The sequence below is a fragment of the Penicillium odoratum genome, assembly GCF_028828045.1.
Source record: "Penicillium odoratum strain IBT 22623 chromosome Unknown utg000004l_segment0_segment0, whole genome shotgun sequence".
Classification (NCBI taxonomy): domain Eukaryota; kingdom Fungi; phylum Ascomycota; class Eurotiomycetes; order Eurotiales; family Aspergillaceae; genus Penicillium; species Penicillium odoratum.
In genome coordinates, this window is record NW_026643146.1 from 1,745,474 (window position 1) to 1,763,473 (window position 18,000).

Sequence of the window (18,000 nt, forward strand, 5' to 3'; positions counted from 1 at the left end):
CATCGGGATTCTTTGTTTGGGAAACGCCCGCTCCCCTCTTTCCTAGAACTGCTCCGTCTTTCTGACTCTGGTGCAACTTCGGCTTCATACTTGAAAATCGTTTTACAGGGAAGACCCAACTCCATCTCTCTGACTGGATGTCACCCGGGAGTAAATAATATGGTCTTGGAAATTCACAAGAATCTGTCTACCTGATAATCGTCCACGATGCTCTTAACCTGGACATCCAGCACCCTATTCTGGATCCTGTCAGCATCATGTCTGGTAAGTTGCATGTTTCCGTACGTCCTCAGCGTCTGCAGGACCCTACACAATCCTCAGCCAATCCTATCCTGATTTCATTCTATACTAAGCTCCTGCTACCCATTCCCATTCCCTCGGGCTTGGTTTCAGCTGACATGACACTAATCCTTGTCCGGAAAGTAGGTCATTTTCTGGCTCGCCAAGTCAGTCCTCTATGAGCTCTACTTCTCGCCACTGCGCCGCTTCCCAGGTCCACGGTCCTGGGCCATTTCTCGCATTCCACTGCAGATCTCTGTCTTGCGGGGCCACAATCATCTGGATATCACCGATCTACATGAGCGTTATGGTCCCGTTGTGCGCATCAGTCCTTCCGAGTTGGCTTTCAATACTCCGCAGGCTTTTCGAGATATATATGGAGCTCGGCCTGGCGGATGTTTTCCTAAGGATCGAAGCCACTATATCCCGCCGGCGAATGGGGTCGATCATCTCGTTTGTGCGATTGATCATGGCGTACATGCGCGACAACGGCGACTACTGGCTCATGCGTTTTCTGAACGCGCTCTCAGAGATCAAGAGGGTTTAATTACTGGGTATGTGGATACATTGATTGGCAAGTTGCGGGAAGAAGTGGACAAAAGCCCGAATTTCCAGGTGGACATCAAGAATTGGATGAACTTTACTACTTTTGATATCACGGGTGATCTGATGTTTGGCGAATCATTCGACTGTCTCAAAGATAGTCGGCTGCATCCGTGGATACAGTTGATTTTTAGCTCCATCAAAGCTTTGTCTATAACTGGTGTGGCGCAGCAGTTCCCTATCTTGAAGGTAATGCTTGCTGCCCTGATTCCTAACGAAATGAAGCGCAAAGCGAAAGAACATTTTGATCTCAGTGCGAGGAAGGTTGACCGTCGGTTGGATGCGAATATCTCTCGGCCGGATTTCATGTCCGCTATTTTGCAGAATGGGCTGAGTGAGACCAAGGGGCAGTATGTGGATGGCGAGAAGATTATGAGTAGGGCTGAGATTCACTCAAATGCCTTTATGTATGTCTCTATCTTTGCTATACCAGAGGGCCGCTGACGATATCAAGTCTCATCGTCGCAGGTAGCGAGACATCCGCGACTCTTCTGTCCGGCTGCATGTTCTACCTATGCACCCACCCACTCGCTATGCACCAACTAGTCACCGAAATTCGATCTGCCTTTGCCAAAGACACCGATATCACCTTCAGCGGTGCCGCAAGTCTTGCCTATCTCGCCGCCGTCATCGAAGAATCTCTTCGAATATATCCGCCGTTTGTCACCAGTCTTGCCCGCGTCGTTCCAACAGGAGGGTCTACGATCGAAGACCATTATATTCCCGAAGGGGTACGTTTCACCCACAACCCAAAAAACACATACTGACCCACAAAAGACTACAGTAGCATGCCACCACTACGCATCCTATCATTCCGCATCGAATTTTGCATTCCCCCACGATTTCCTTCCAGAGCGTTGGCTTGGTCAGGATGCGCGGTTTGACCAAGATAGAAGAGATGTTCTCCAGCCCTTCAGCCTTGGACCAAGGAACTGCCTTGGAAAAAAGTAAGCACAAAGATATCGTTCGTTTCTTGAGCCCTTGCTGATCATTCATCCAGTTTGGCATACTGCGAGATCCGCCTTATCCTCTGCAAACTTCTGTACCACTTTGATCCCGCGTTATGTCCAGAAAGTGCCAATTGGACAGATCAGAAGGTTTATTTTTTGTGGGATAAACCTAAGCTTATGGTGACACTGCAGCCCCGGTTCTTGGAAGAAAGCTAGGATGGTATTTAGCGTGCTTTTCAGAAACGTTTGGTGAACCTTGGAATGATACGTAGGAATCAGTCCTTAGGCTGAAATATTAAATCTACTTTTGAAAGCGGGATGGTTTGATGGCTACTTGGCTTTGAAGTATGTTTGGCCATTTTATTTTTTTAATGTGGTGGCTCGTGTTGTTTCAGCGTTGAGTTCGTTATTCATATCTTGTTGGTTAAGTTGATTTTATTTTTCAAGTCTCGATGTCGTGATGCATCAATCTGTACACATTGTACTAGGCAAAATTGAAACACGGTGTAATACTCGTAGTCAGTGATGTTGTTCCAAGCGTCAAACGAGAGATCCGGAACATGTCGTTTCAAACATTAGACAAACCGAAACCATGAAGTGGGTCTCTAATTTGTCTCGGGGAGCACTCCGTAGGTGCACGGGCAAGTTTCATTATAGTGGAGGCTCAAGACCACCCAGCCCGGATCCAAATCCGAAGTATAAAATGCCAATTCAAAATCCCAAATCCGAACTGCCCAATCAAGATCGAGTATAAAAAGGTATCAATATAAATCATTAGAAAAGAATTAGATGTACATATAAGTATGTCCACGGTACATGACAACATCCACAGAAGCAACGTTACAACCCCAAATATTATTCACAAGGATGCAGATTTCCCAGGAAACCCGAATCAGACATCTAGAATAGAGCCAGAGAAAAGAAGATCAGATCGGAGTAGATCAGAGTAGACCAAGATCAAGAACAGGATCAAAAGGGAATATCTCGTTTACACGAGTGCGTAGGCAAGTGCCAAGGCACCACCGAGGACCCAACCGTTACGGGCGATAGAGGCAGCGCCGCCTGTAACGGGGGTTGATGGAGCGGCGGTAGTGGGAACAGGGTTTGCAGCTGTAGCGGTAGGGGCACCGGTGATCAGGGGAGTAGAGCTAGGCATGCGAGAAGCGGACTTGGAAGGCGACTTCTTGGGGGTTGAGGCCGGGAAGGAGGTTGAAGCTGAAGATGGAGTGACGGTTGAAGTTGAAGAGTGGGTCGAGGTCGAGGTCGAGGTCGAGGTCGAGGTCGGGGTTGAGGTTGGAGTTTGAGTAGGAGTTGGAGTGGGCGTGCTGGTTGAGCAGGGGCCGGTGACTGTCACGGCCATCCAGTTGATGTTGCTGGCGGCGAGGGTTTGGTGCACGGTTACGGTTCCTTCTTGCGCGAAGCAGGAGGCGTAGGTGGTTCCGGCGACATTGCAAGAGAGGGAGGCGGTGCTGAGAGGATTAGCATTGGTTTGGGTGTTCGGGTTGAGTTGATTGCTTACTTTGCGCCGTTGGTGTTGATCAGTTGGGCGGAGCTGGGAGCCGAGATTGCCGTCATGCCCTTGCCGGGGATACCACAGGCGGAGGAAGCCACGCTGGTAGGGCAGGTGATCAGGTAGGTGGTCGCATCGCCGTCCTAAAGAAGGGTTTAGATCGTGATGTGGCGCATGGTGAGGCTGATGTTGATGCTCATGTTGCGCTGTGTTGTGTTGTTGCCCTGAACAACCTTTTATCGCGATCGCAAAGAAAACAACATGACACAACACAGCACAACAGCAATATCAAAACGAGGGAATTTGCTTACCTGACCCAAAACACCAGCTTGCATATCACGACCCTGGAAGCCAGGAAGCAAAAGGTTGGCAGTGCTACCAGCAGTGGCCGCAGTGGCACCAGTCAAAAGAGCGACAGTGTAGAAACGCATTTTGATAAAGAATGACTAGAGTTAAAAATAATGCGTATGCTTAAAGAAAGAAATAACGAAAGACTGGAAAAAGAATGGCAGGGTCGAACCCAGAGAGAGAGATGCAGGATGAGACTCGGGGCGATACGCTCATTAAGGGACTAAAAGGCCCCAGGTTCAGGACCAAACCTGCAGGGACGGGACTGATTACGGGGTAAAAAAACATCAAAACCACCTTTGATAGGTTGCCAAGCACAACCCATTAGGAACTAGAGCAAGTTTGGACCAGGAACCCGTCAGGAACCGGTGTTTGGCCAGGGGTTCGAATGAGAGAGTGAGAGGTTCGTGCTCCATTAATGAACGCCACTAAACTATACTCGGATTAGCTGTTGAACTGTTTCGTTGGTTCAAGTTGATCTTTCTGGATGAGGAAGGTTGTTGGTCGCTCCTGATAAAGCGAAATTATCATATCAATGCGCGATTCGTATCCATTTATTTTCAGAGTATTCCAATGGATGAATACTTATAAGGAAATTCAAAACATTCTTCATGCTTTACCCTTTGCAGACCCTGAGACCCCTTTTTCCTGCGGGGGAAAACGCCAAGCGGGTCGCGTACGCTAGTGCAGCCTTTCAGATCATCGCAATTTACGCGCCCACGTTCCCAGGGATCGTCATGTTCATTTCCTTTGACCTAATTTGTACTCCGTAGATTCATTTAATTTAGATCGGTAATTTGAAAGATCGGACTCAGTGGATACAGCAATGGATTGAGTGGAAACGTTTCTTAACTATACCGAGACCTCCACCACAGGCACAACTTGATTTAGGATCCCAGCGAGGATGCCCACAACGAGTAAGATCCCGTTAAATGCCGCCATGATATAGAATGGGGCTCCCGAGGATACTTGGTCGAATAACAACCCTCCCAGCTTGGTGAGGAGTAGGATTCCTGCGCCACCGTATAGCGAATACACTCCCGCAATAGACCCTTTTAAATGCGACAGATGCTCCAGTCGTCGGTTTACAGACCCCGCGAGAAGCGGTCGACCTTCACCTGACTCGTCCACATCAGCATCCATCTCGGCTCGTTCGTCATAGATCTTGCGCAGCGTGTCGTCGTCCAAGCTGACCCGCAGGATCCCGTTGCTGAGTACCGCAAGACTGCACACGATAGCCCCGATCTGGCTAAGGCCGATCAGTCCCATCACGAGGAAGACCACCGCATTGCCATCCGGACCGTTGAATTGCGGATTGGGCATTTGTGCAAACCACATATACCCAATCACACCAAGGAAAGCCGCTAGCAGTAGTGGCACATTATATCGTCTGGATTTGTCGGTCAGGAACCCGAAGGCCGGCGCCGCGCATAGAGCCACCAGCTGAGAGACGCCGGTGAGGATAGATGCAAGGATGTATGCGCGTGGGCAGGCGCGTTTAATGTCCGACAGTCCCGATCCCTGGACGGGCTGCTCATCACAGAGACCCGAGACACGGAAATAGTGATTTACCGCCAAGGGGATGAACAGAGAGATCCCCACTGATGATGCCCGAGCGACGAATCCGCCCATATACCCCAGTCCAATGCTGCGGTTGCGGAATCCCAGAAGCATTGCCGTAGTCAATTGCTTCCAGTATGGAAGAGTGGCAGGTTGATCATCTCGTGCCGAATGGCAGGTCCGCAAAGAAGACCATCCTTTACCTTCTTCCCCGGGGAGACGACGAAGCCCAAGAAAACTGACCACGCTGATGATGAATGCGACAACAGCGACAAGGTAATAGCTTCGTTGGATAGACTCGGCGGGGGAGAGTCCCAGCTTCTCAAATCGGGCAGGGAGAGGAAGAAAGACCGCGAGGGAAACAAGAGCCCCACAGCCAGCGAACAGCCCAACAAAGCCTGAAAGTCGAGCCGAAGGTGAAGAACGAGCCTTGGAGTCCAAGTTTCCATTTTGAAGGCCACGCAGCCGCTCAGGCGTGATGGTCAATTCTGACGAGACAGAGGCCCGGTATCCCTGGTTGTGGAGGGCCTTACCCGTCACAGTGGGCAAGACTGCCGTGACCATGGTAGATACGGCCGAGCCACCGAGACTGAAAAGCAGCCGACCGAGGAGAAGCTGCGGATAGACATTCGTAGCCTGCACGAAAAGAACCAATGCGAGAGCAATGATGGCATAGCCAATAGTACAAACCTGTTCTAATCAGCAACCCGAGCTTCCAAAGCTCTATAGATAAGGATCTGATAAACTTACATGACGTACACCGATCCGATCAGAAAGCACGCCCCAAAGAGGACAGGCAGCTAGCGCGAGTAGCTCATCGGCAAATCCCAATGTCCCCACCGCATCACCCTCTCCATCTTGAAGTCCGATCAGATCCGTTACCACGAAGGAAACCGAGGAGTTGATGAAAACTAGGAATGCGATAGAGAAGGGGCAAACCGCTAGCAGGTATGTCAGGGTCTGGCCCCTTGAGGCCGTGAACAATGCCGGATCTGAAGCCATCACCAGTATCAGGGCATTGCTCTGAGAGAATTCTGGAGAAGGAGGATTAAGAATGATCGGCGAGCATTCAGCTTGTGTCGCCTGGGGGTGGGGGGTCACGTGCGATCAGATAAACAGGGATGCGGGTCACAATGTAGTCGATAGATGACGAGGATGAAAGTTAATGGTTCAAGGTCAGTAACTCATGTCATTGATCAGAATTCGATCGAAATATCCCCGATACATAAACAAATTGGGACGTTCATCATAGATTGTTAGGGAAATACATTCGAACATTTGAAGCCACTCGGGATGGATCTGATCCGGGGCCCCACCTATAGCTTTATCATGCCCTGACGAACCGAAGTATCTGCTCTTCAATTTGCCCATTTCTATTTGATTTGGTTCTTAAGTAGATAAATTTGGGAAACAAAAATGAGTTCTTTATGTTCGTATTGAATAATAACATTGAATTCCGTCATTGGTACTAAGTATGAGGTTATCTAAATATAAAGCGTAATCACCGTTGTCCACTGTTGCCGATTCCAAGTTCACCAAGGCAAAAGAAGAAGTTCAAACGCTAAAGAATAACTCGCTTGAATTAATATGAGATATGAATCACCTACTAATTATTCAATAACTGTTACTTAGCCTAGCAGTTGCATAGTAGACCTTACGGCACATACTTGACATTGTAGACCCCAACGATCATGAAATGAGAATTTACGCTTCTGCATTCGAGAATTTATTATTCTGGGGCTTATATCCCATAATTAATCCGACATTGATGTCCAATTTTGTCTGTTATAAAATCACTATCCAAGGCACGTGCAGATAGCTCCGCTGACGTAAGATGCGGAGGCGGCATTCTGGAAAGCTGTCCAGATCGCAGTATACTTACTCCTGTGACGATACCCCAAGTCTTCCCCACTTCATCTTCTGATGATCCTCAACCCGAGTCTCAGTTGTTCGTCATGAGACTGGCCGCGTATGCTGGGGTATGTATCCCCATCATCTTTCCGAGACGCCTGCTGACTTCTCTAGGCCTCGGTGGTCCTAGCCACCGGTGTGTTCTTAAAAGCTCTACATCAGAGATCGAACTTCTACTCGGCTTGTGTTTATCTTTCGCAGAGTAGTGCCAATCTCATGGTAAGTCAGTTGTTGGATCAGTCCTGGACTGTGGGCTCAGGCCTGTCCGCCTTCCCCGCGTTGGAACCAGGCTAACATGCGCCGAGCGCTGCCTCTAGATCCTTACGAATCTATGCCTTCTCATCACCGCTTTTGTTCTCTTCTGGCTCCAGCGACTCCTTTACGGTCCTTTGCGTCCCATCGAAACTGAACAGCTATACGAACGGGCGTGGTTTGCCATCACGGAGACATGTCTGGCAATGACCATCTTCCGGGGTGAGCTCGGGGGCTGGTTCTTGGTCATGTTCATCTCCCTTTTGGTCGGAAAGGTCTGGGGCTGGATTGGAGAAGGTCGGGTGGAATATTTGGAACAGCAACCCCCCGCGAACCCGCGACTGTTCCATTTCCGATTGGCGTTTTCGCTGGTCTTGTCGGTGTTGTTCAATGCCTTCATGCTGCGGTACTGCGTCAACACCGTATACCATCAAGCTCGGCCCGACATGATGGTCATGTTCGGCTTTGAATTTGCAATTTTGACCATCCTGTCGAGCTCAACCACTGCTCGGTATGGGATCGCATTGGCGGAGATCTACATTACACACCAGCAGGTGAAGGCGAAGATGGAGGAACGTCGAGCGGAGATTCGGGAGGCTCGTTTGGAGGCTATTCGAGCCAACGCACGGGCTGGGGAGAGCTCGCCTCCTACCAACCTGCCAGATGAAAACGATGCCAATGAGCAGGAGATCGATATTCCCGGCTGGGAAGAGAAAGGCCGCTGGGTTTTCTACCTCGATCTCTTGACCGACTTTGTGAAACTTCTGGTCTACCTGATCTTCTTCGCAATTCTCCTCACTTTCTACGGCTTGCCTATCCACATTTTGCGCGACGTCGTTGTCACCATCCGTTCTTTTGGTCGTCGAATCATGGATTTCATTCGGTACCGCAACGCAACCCGAGATATGAATGAGAGATACCCGGATGCAACGGCGGAAGAAGTTGGAAGAGAGGATGTCTGCATCATTTGCCGAGATGAGATGGTCCCCATGCAGCCAGCTCCGGCTGAAGGTAATGAACAGCCTGCAGCCAACACACGGCGTGTGCCTGATCGCTTGCGCCCCAAGAAGCTGCCTTGCGGCCATATCCTTCACTTTGCCTGTCTCAGGAGCTGGTTGGAGCGGCAACAAAATTGTCCCACTTGTCGGCGCCCAGTGGTTGGAGCGGGTGCGCAAGGCGCCAATGCCGGTAATGGCCGACAAAATGGTGCAGGTGGAAACCAGCCCGGTCAACCAGGCCAAGACGGATTACCCAGAGCTCGTATCTACCAGTTTGGTCCTTTCCGAATTGGCTTTGGTGCTGTACGGGGTGATATTTTACACAATCTGCATAACCAGGTCAATCAAGGCAATGTGCCTCCACAACATGTTGCCAATGCCAACCCACAAGGAGCACAAGGAGCGCGCCAGATGGGGCTTGGCTTTGGATTCGATCGCGGGGTACCGACCCCTCCTGGAGGTGCTCAACCCCAGTCCACTACAGTCCCTTCAAGTCTCACCAGTATAAATGCTCAATTGCACCAAATTGAGCAACAAATTGCCCAAGAGATTGCCGCTTTGCGCGCTACGACAGAGCAACTCCGTCATGTACGTGCTCTTGAGCTGGAGATGAACCGACTTCGCCTTGTCCAAAACTTTGCCCCTACTGGTGCCACATCGACGCTTCCAGGTATCTCCAATAGCGAAGGTCGACATCAGTTCGTGGCAGGCCCAGGCACCGTACCATTGAGTGCCGGAGATCCTCGCTTACCAGAAGGGTTGAATCTTCCACCTGGTTGGACCGTTATTCCGCTTCAGTCTGCCAATCATAACGTTGCGAGCCCTCTACGAGGCAGTCCAACCCCCTGGGTTCCCAATTCACCACCAGGAGTTTCTATCCCGCACATGACCAATACTCTTCCACAAGACCACTCCCTCTTCAATAGATCAAATGGGGTCCCAGCCCCAACCCCAACAATTCCTGTGGGCAACAACGATCAGATCGAGAATGAACCACCTGCTGCATTTGCTGAAACCAGTGCCACCACGGCTGACACAACTCAACCATTGCCCAGCTGGGGAGCAACAAGTACCTCAGCAGAGAACATCCACCCGGCAGACTCCCTATCCCAAGAATGGACTGATGTTCAACGAGACCATGTACCCGATGCGGCCTCTAAAGCCACTACATACCCCGGTAATGCAAACACTGAGACTCCAACGGAGACACCAACGGAAAGCACACCTGAATCTGTATCCAAAGGCAAAGCTCGGGCCGCCACAGTCGAGGAAGCAGAAGATGAAGAAGCACCTTGAAAATAGATGAAACAGAAATAATCCACTGATAACTGTACTTTTTTGGCCATTCTCCTCTTGTTTCATTGGCTCGGTTCTTTCTTTTCTTTTCTGGTCCTACTCCCTGTTCGGATCAGCGTTGCATGGCGTTTTTGAGCAAAATATCATACCCGGCTCCTAGCCTTTTTCTCATTGCAGTCAAATTCTTCCGGATTGTACTTGAATCGTCATTTTCGAATGATGCGCTGTTAGACTGTTTCTATAATGAACTAAATGTTTGTACTGCACAAATTGAGTCTTTCTTTACCTCCGAGACTAGTATAATTCAGTTTCATCTACGTATGTGTCGGAAAAAAGAAAAATCGGGGGCTGGGGGTTTCGAATGTAACCAGATCGCTATGTATATGCATCAAGCCTTGGCGTTGTCAACAATTGATAGGGGTACACTGGAAGGTTTTTGGTGCATTTAATGTTCAATGTATTTTTGATAATGACAAATGTTAATATGGTACAAGTCCCAGACAGGAGATTCTATTCACAGTCCCAAAAAAACCCATCCTAACGCCCTATGAATACATGCAGATTAAAATCACGGGCTGCCCCGTCTAGCAAGTGTAGCAGAAACCAGGGATGATAGTGTACAGTGGTGTCAACCACGACCATGAACACAAAAGTTCATGTTTTATGAGGTGCCCACGAATCTCAGGACAAATTCGTAGACTCCGAGGGTGATGATGGCGGAGGGGATGGAGCGCACCATGTGCGGCATCAGACCACCGTAAAGACCTGCCATTCCTTCTTCCTTGGCGATCAAGCTAAAGCACTGCACCAGGCCAGTATACTTGGGGACGCCATTCTCGAGCGGTGCCTGACGGAGTCTTGTTCGGATGACCTAGAAGAAATTCGTCAGTAATGATCCAGCATTGGATTGGCGCATCTCATACCTCGTGGGGGTATGCAATCAAAGCAGCGGCAAACTTGGCCGAGCCCGCAGCTCCGGTAGTACTAATCCAGCTAGTGATCTCCTTCTGTGCGGCCGTGTCTTTGCCATCTGGTGACCCGAGCGACTGAGCCATCATGGTTTTCAAACGCTCGTAGAGAACCAGGTGCAATGCAGTCTCGACGGAGCCCAGGTAGCTAGCGCTCAACCCCTTGTACAGGCCGCGGATACCTTCATGGCGAAGGACCTGTTGCACACAGTCGAGACTGTTGCGGTAGCGGCGAGCTCCGGTGGCCGTTTGGGCGCGGTCAAGTTGCAGCCGTGTCTTGACTAGCCAGATGGGGTTGGTGGCAGTGGCAGTTGCGATGCCGGCGGAGATGGCGGCCTGGGCGTGAACGAGGGTAGAGTCTTCCCCGAGGCCGAGGACCTGGGCACCGATGCGCTTGCAGTTTCCGTAGACGTAGAATTTGATCGCGGTGGCTGGGACCACGCCTGCAAGACTTGGACCGAGGCCGCGGAAGAACGCGCGCCAACCTTCAGCTTTGTAGATGTTGCTGATTATTCGGAGTGTTTTGTGGCTTGTTTTGTGAGGGATCGCAGCGGAGCCATGGGGGTGGGAGATGGGTTGATAGAAGTCCGATTGGAGACGTGTTCGAAGGACATCGAGAGGGGATGTGACAATTGCGGTCGCGAAACCTCCGCTCCTGTGGCAATTCTTAGGGGGTGGTTGGGTTGCGGACAGATCTCGGACAACTTACGCGCCGGCTATGAGGTGTGTCCATGGATCATGGGACTTTTTGGGGGCTGTCTGAGAGGTCCGTAAGGGAACACTCTCTTCAGCAGGTCGACCGTGAATCTTGGGGCTTTGCTGCATCGTCAAAGCACATTCTTTGATTGAAACAAAAGTTGAAGATTGGCAAATTTCCGTCTGGGATGCGTCGGATCCACAAGTTTTCACGTCATCACGTGAGATAACAGATCCCGATAAGCGCCACAGACTTGAGATCTTCCTGATCTCCCCGATTCAAGGGCATTTAGGTTTATATTTCCATTACTTCCAAGGTTATATAACAGCTATTTCTTGATGTGATGGTTCTCAACCTTGGAAGCCCAACATTTGACCATTTGAACATATCTACAGTATTCGCTTTGCAAAACATATATCCGTCCACCACGTTCGCTGCGGACACATTCGAATCTTATTGCACATGTGGTACGATGGTTCTCTATCTATAATATTAAGGTTCACCACAGTCAAACTTCAAAATGTAGAATTCTTATGTGAGGGCATCCAATAAACAATGTTTTCCATATCTCAAGTGCTCATCAAGTACCTCAAAAGTTCGATCTGACAGAAGTAAACTCTGCCCAACCTTGACCGCTCCCAATAATATCTCACAAATCCCTTTGACTTGAAATAGACTCTGAGATGTAGGCCTTAAGAAAAAGCGTGCACATGTGGGTGGGGATCAGCGAGCAGGACAGGGAGAAAGGGACTATGCGGGAGAAGTATGACCTCGATGTGAAGGAAGGAGTGAAAAGCGAAGGAGAAGTAGATGGAGAAAGTTATGTGGTTGTTTCAGCTTACAATTTTCCAGCATCAATGATTAAATATTATATAGACAAAAGGAATGATATGAAGTTAAACTAACTACCGTGCGCATATCGGTCAATCCACCTCATAGCCGACATTTTCCGCATCATTCATTCAGCACATGTTCCATTCCAATTCCACCGTCCATAGACCTCAATTCTACACTCATTTTTCACAGTCCATGTAATTGCTGTATCGGTGTGTTTCTATACCCGGAGTACCCGACTCAAAGATGTGGGCAGCCAAGCCTGGCTTGATCATGCTATTGTCCTCGGACGAGCTAGCCTTATGTGTGTTGTGCGTGTTATTCGTGTTGTTCATGTTGCTCGTATTGTCAGAGTTAAGGTGGGCTTTACTCGATCCCCTGGAGGATCGGAGTTGTGTCCAAAATCCGCGGGTGCTAAACTTGAACAAGGGTCTCAAGTTGGGGAGACATGCCCCGACGATCGCGACGGCTGCCTCGAGACATGTCCACATGGCGGTTGGGGCTTGGTTATCTGCAAGATGTAAGGGGGCTGTCTTACAGAAATGAATGGAGAGGCTTACAGGTAATATCCGGGCCGGCCTTGGTCAGTTCGATCATGACCCACAGTCGGACGATGTCGAAGATTAAAGTTCTGAGGCTTGTTAGAGAATCCCACCAAAATCAGCGGACCGACACTTACAAGCCACCGATGAGGAATACCCCGGAGAGGAGAATCTTTTGGGTTTTCGGGATTGGCAACCCGACCACAACCTCAATGGGCAAAACAAGAATGATCAGATCAGAGACAATATTTGGGATCTGCATGGCGTAGTTGAAGGTTGCCGTATTGATGCAGTTTCCGTTGATTGACCTATCCCAGAAACTGTTGACAGGAATGCAATTCAAGGTCGCTGCGACCATAATACTGACAGCCCAAAGCACGACAATCGATCCCATTACATTCACCGCCATGACCATATACTTGACGGCGAACAAGCGCTTGTAAAGCGCCAGAATAGATAGCTTAATGAAGGCAACGCATGTTGTATACAAAAAGGGGTTTGCCCATCCAATCTGTCTCCGATCAGCAATCGTATTCGTAGGATCAATATAAGGGCGGGCATACTTTGAAATAGATGATGAGATTCTTTTCTGGGACCATGGACATGTGGGATCCCAATCCGTTGTACAGAACTGATTCTTCATTAGCCCGGTCCCGCAGCGGTTCATTCCAAATCACTCACGCATCGTGACTCCGATGGAACATCCATACTTGAAAAGCTAGTAACATGATTAGCTCCCCACTGTGCAATGGCCCCGCAGACGTTAGATGCATACCAGAGCAATCAGAATCAAGTAGTCATCCAAGAACAACCTGCAGCCACTCAATTTTCGCGCCCAGATACGCAAGCCAACAGCCAAAGTTGGGAATAAAAACGAGAATACGAGTGAGATCTTGACCGATCGTTGCAACGCCTCGTTGGGGTGGTCAAAATCACCCGCCACCCCCGAGGATGTCTGGTTGGAAGACATGACAGCCGTGCAGGTTCGAGGCTTGAAGGAGCGCCAGGAGTGGAGAGAAACTTTGATGATTTGGAATCAATGTGCGGGAGTGGCCTTTATAGCGGATAGGGCTGCTCGCCTCCTCCACTTGATCCACCGAGATATGTCATATTGATATGATATACTGCGAATAGACATATCTCAGAGGTGTCAGAGCGGAATATCCACCAATCATGCAGAACGATATGCATGGGGGCTTCAGCATATCTTGCTAAGGCGATGTTTTGACGTCAATAAAAGCCATGGGAATTGATAGCGCGATGTTTGATCTCAAGGGGTGGATCGACATTGCCTATTGAGTGACTGTCATTCCCGGAATTCATAATTCGGGGAACCTAGATGGGAATCCGCTGTCATGAGGAACGGAAGAAGCTTTCCCGATATATCATGTTGTGGTTGTACATGTCAGATTGCCTTGATGTATCATAATTCAACCTTGGAAGTCGCCACAACCATGAACTTGACCTGGCAAAAAGCTTGGTGTTATCTGAGCAATTTCCGGCAGCTCTACACAGTTCGTTAGACCTACAATGTATTAAAAAAAAAGCAAGGTGAAGTTTCCACATTGTATCGAGAAAACTTAATGTGGAAAGTTCTAGGAACGTTCGATAGACTGAAGCAAGGGATCTGATTCGGGAATCCCCTCAGCGGGGTATTCCCGAGCAAATTAACGGACTTGATCTATCATAACTTGAAACCTTGAGATTGAGAGTTTCCAATGATTGACCACTTCCGGGTGAAGATGGTCCACTGTGGGGCGGTAAAAATGATGCATCTAACCCACAGCCCTAGCTGATTGTAGATCTCATCGTTGCTCAGTTGCAGTTTTGTGCATTGTGGTGACAAGCTGATGAATATGCAGACATTTTCATACGATTTGTTTGATCGGTCACATTAACATTAAATTTTGAGCTTTCTCTTTGCATTTCAGTGTCTCTTGATTCGCTTTTGATCACCGAGCTTCACTTCGCACGCTGCATGACAGTTGTGAATGTTCGGCTTATTCATAAACATGGAATCAGGACCGTCAATCAGTCGATAAAAGTCCGCGGATACCTAATACTTATATGATACGGCTAATATGCTAATATCATTTCCCAAACCTCAATCTCTACTCGACTCTTATCTAGGTATCGGTATCGGAATCATTTTCATTCGGTCAGGATGGCGGGTTTCCTCGCATCTCTGGCTACTTCCCGTTTTACTCCGTAGTTTTTTCCAGATATCGAGCGCCTGTGCTTCATCCATGTTATTTCCTTGTTCTGCGGCACAAAATATTTCATATGGTCGCAATGGTCTTTACCGACCTCTCTTCAACAAAAAATTGGTCGCTGGAGGAGGAGGATTATAAAGATGATTTCGACAAGATGGAAGCATCCACTATAGGTGTATTAACACCAGAGCTCGAGACATTCCTTGCTCTGTCAGGAGCAGAGGAGCTAGATAAGAGATATATCAAGGAAATTGTTTCAACAAAAATTGCTACCAAAGAGCCGGAGCGATTATCCTGCCCACTGACACCAATCGTCGGATGCACCCGAGCGAGAGTTAACAATAGATCATCACTCCACCATCAGTCGGGGACTCAATTAAATTCCGGGAGGAGTGGTTTACATCTTTCACTTCACATTTGCCAAACCCACCGCAACAGTGAACAAAGAAATGGCCTTTGAATTTATGAGAGACGAGGTAGCTCCGCATTTCGGATGGCTACAGATTGGCTACACCGACGACGGCAGGCCATTCATCAGTCTGGACCTAGCAACGGCTTCCGAAGAATTTGGAGTGAGTAGATTTTTGCCCGAGCAAAAGCACCCTGGTCAGTCGGGCTAGCAGCGTGGTTGATGCACATTATGGTTCGAGCCTTAGAAGCAGCGGTCATCGACAACATTGACAACACTTTCAACTGGAGCAAATTTGTCGGCCCGGCTCAGTACAGTAATACCTACAGGATCGATAAGCTAGTGCTCAGTCCAGCCGAGATCATATCAGAACTTCATCACGATTTTAAAGGCAAGAGCTATTCGATGACGAAGTCAGCTCAGTTCCTAATGAAATTACGACCCGCACAAGCAGAGAGGGAACCGGCGAATTTCACGGTCCATAACTTCCATCTGGAGACATTGAACCAAATCTGAAGACAGATCTACAGGATAACACAGGAGCAACGGGACCAGGCGTTATCATAACCAAGTGTCTGAAACTTTTGTCCTCCTTATTCCTGTCTGAGACTACCAAGCTCAACTTTACTAGGGTGGAGTAGACCTCAGTATTCGGATTTATTGCGTATATTGTTATGACATAGTGAAAAGAAAGCCACGGCGCAGGATCTTTCATGTAAAGAATGAAATGAAAGAAGACGAATAATATTGAAGTCATCAAGGAAATGATTTGCTGAAAGCGTGTATAAACAATTTGTTGTAATTTCATTTGCCTCTTTGAAGTAGACCATTCAGAGGATTGTGATATTAGTCCTCGATTTCCGCTACAAATTAGCCTTTTGTGTTTAAAAACACGTGCATGGTTAAAGTTTTAGCAATTCTCATCAGAGACCGGGGTGTCGTAAGGAGGATCAGGTCCCAAGAAGCACACTACCAGCACTGCAAGAAGAATATAAAGTATACCTAAAAAAATTAGAGTGATATAAAAGGGCAAGAGCTAGCCACCTACTCCAAGTCCAACTCATACAGTCATAACCTGCAAGTTCCTTCAAGGCACCACCCAACATTGGGCCAATTATCATTCCAATGGAAGACACAGTCTCCACTAAGGCAAACACCCGAGAGAGTCCTCCCTCGGGACCGAAAGCACCTGGGGTCTTTTCCTGGTGGTCTTCAACAGCAGCTGCAATGAATGATCAGTAGCTGCATATGTGTAGAGAAGTCAGGCTCATTTAAGGAAATGCAATACTCACCAGTCAGCTCTACTGGCCCCAAACCAGTCATGAATGGTCGCAATACCCCCATGGCAATGATAGACACAATGTAGATTGTTCCACCATGGCGCTGGGCACTAAACCAAGGGATGCGCTCGGTCCCAGCTAACCCCAATAGTATGAGCACCCCCGCTTGTAGAATCAAAGAAACCACAGCTGGGTATTTTGCACCAATGCGTCCCTGTACCCAGCCAGCAAGAGGACCGATCAGGAGCACAGGGAGGGATAAGCAGGAAAAGATGCCCCCGATAACCCCTGGACCCCATCCAAAGGTCTCTTGAACATGGAGAGGGATAGTCGCGTTGAAGCATGTCCCCACAGTGATACTCGATACTTGAAGGAAAAGAACCGTCAGCACCCGAGAATCATGGCATATAACACGCCAGAAGCCCGTTGTAGATTGAATGTGAGAATCGCCATCCGAAGACAGTAGACCCGTAGTCTCCGTCGGCTCTGCCTCCTCCTCAGACCCTATCGTTTCTGTATCGGGCATAGAGAAGTGAATTGGCGGTTCCTGAACCATCAGGACGCGAGCAACAAGGTCAATCACCAAAATAACCAGAGGTACTAGCCAAGTCATCCAATACCCCGCATAATCCAATAACAAGCCCGAGATTGCAGGTCCACCCACAACCGCCACGTTGACAACAGACATTGTAATCCCCATAATCCTCGGCAGGTTTCTCTGGTCTGCTGTATCTGCGATAGTTGCGTAGCCGATAATCCACGCGGCGGATCCTGCAAGCGCTTGTAGCACACGGCCTAGTAAAAGGACGAGGATCGAGTGGGCACAGGCAATAAGAACAGTGCCAATAATACATCCGAGAAGGGATATCAACAATGGCATCTTGCGGATATGTGATTTGTCAGTAAAACGCCCGATGATAGGGCCAGCGATAACGGATACTGCGCCATGGATGGCTAATATGATAGAGCTAGCGGCTTGTTGTTTGGAGTGATCGATTTGCAGACGGTTTTCTAGCATGTAGTTTAATATTGGAAGGATGAATGCATATAGAAAGGTTTCTGGTGTCAAGTGTTAGCGAAGGACTTGAATTGGAAAGATGGTAGACAAACCAGAAAACAAGGCGAGTGTGATGGTGGAGATAATAAACCATTTTGAGGAACGCCATTTAAAATGCCGTATCTGTGATCTTTGTGATTGCGAATCACCCGTGTCCTCCATTTTCTAAAAGCCTTGTAAGCAGGAAAGAAGTTAAAGGTAAGATCACTGAAGAATAATTTCTTCACCAGGATCTCAGCCCTTGCACGTTGCTTGCCGAATATGCTATGTAAGGGATATATCATTGTTTTTTG

General features: G+C 48.6%; 7 protein-coding genes across 7 annotated transcripts; 2 read left to right on the forward strand and 5 right to left on the reverse strand.

Moving 5' to 3' along the window:
* Positions 1 to 207: 207 nt before the first annotated feature.
* N7520_004928 (cytochrome P450) lies at positions 208 to 2,048 on the forward strand (the record flags this gene model as incomplete). Its single annotated transcript, XM_057138862.1, has 5 exons — positions 208 to 264; positions 427 to 1,289; positions 1,337 to 1,613; positions 1,660 to 1,829; positions 1,883 to 2,048. The coding sequence occupies 5 exons, from the start codon at positions 208 to 210 to the stop codon at positions 2,046 to 2,048; spliced, it is 1,533 nt and encodes a 510-aa protein (XP_056997069.1).
* Positions 2,049 to 2,820: 772 nt separating this feature from the next.
* Positions 2,821 to 3,773, reverse strand: N7520_004929 (putative GPI anchored glycoprotein; the record flags this gene model as incomplete). The annotated part of the gene is made up of 3 exons (XM_057138863.1): positions 2,821 to 3,301; positions 3,352 to 3,485; positions 3,654 to 3,773. 3 exons carry the CDS (start codon positions 3,771 to 3,773, stop codon positions 2,821 to 2,823), a joined length of 735 nt encoding a protein of 244 aa, XP_056997070.1.
* Positions 3,774 to 4,542: 769 nt separating this feature from the next.
* On the reverse strand, positions 4,543 to 6,252 carry N7520_004930 (putative MFS transporter; the record flags this gene model as incomplete). Its single annotated transcript, XM_057138864.1, has 2 exons — positions 4,543 to 5,940; positions 6,001 to 6,252. 2 exons carry the CDS (start codon positions 6,250 to 6,252, stop codon positions 4,543 to 4,545), a joined length of 1,650 nt encoding a protein of 549 aa, XP_056997071.1.
* A 953-nt stretch (positions 6,253 to 7,205) lies between these two features.
* On the forward strand, positions 7,206 to 9,707 carry hrdA (E3 ubiquitin-protein ligase HRD1; the record flags this gene model as incomplete). Its single annotated transcript, XM_057138865.1, has 3 exons — positions 7,206 to 7,229; positions 7,276 to 7,380; positions 7,479 to 9,707. 3 exons carry the CDS (start codon positions 7,206 to 7,208, stop codon positions 9,705 to 9,707), a joined length of 2,358 nt encoding a protein of 785 aa, XP_056997072.1.
* A 661-nt stretch (positions 9,708 to 10,368) lies between these two features.
* Positions 10,369 to 11,500, reverse strand: N7520_004932 (putative mitochondrial carrier protein (Rim2); the record flags this gene model as incomplete). The annotated part of the gene is made up of 3 exons (XM_057138866.1): positions 10,369 to 10,578; positions 10,631 to 11,330; positions 11,385 to 11,500. The coding sequence occupies 3 exons, from the start codon at positions 11,498 to 11,500 to the stop codon at positions 10,369 to 10,371; spliced, it is 1,026 nt and encodes a 341-aa protein (XP_056997073.1).
* Positions 11,501 to 12,385: 885 nt separating this feature from the next.
* Positions 12,386 to 13,718, reverse strand: N7520_004933 (putative integral membrane protein Pth11-like; the record flags this gene model as incomplete). Its single annotated transcript, XM_057138867.1, has 6 exons — positions 12,386 to 12,717; positions 12,767 to 12,837; positions 12,886 to 13,259; positions 13,312 to 13,379; positions 13,430 to 13,466; positions 13,524 to 13,718. 6 exons carry the CDS (start codon positions 13,716 to 13,718, stop codon positions 12,386 to 12,388), a joined length of 1,077 nt encoding a protein of 358 aa, XP_056997074.1.
* Positions 13,719 to 16,374: 2,656 nt separating this feature from the next.
* On the reverse strand, positions 16,375 to 17,869 carry N7520_004934 (MFS transporter; the record flags this gene model as incomplete). The annotated part of the gene is made up of 3 exons (XM_057138868.1): positions 16,375 to 16,592; positions 16,663 to 17,709; positions 17,761 to 17,869. Coding segments are annotated over 3 exons (1,374 nt in total), but the record flags the coding sequence as incomplete, so codon positions are not given.
* Between the last annotated feature and the right edge of the window lie 131 nt (positions 17,870 to 18,000).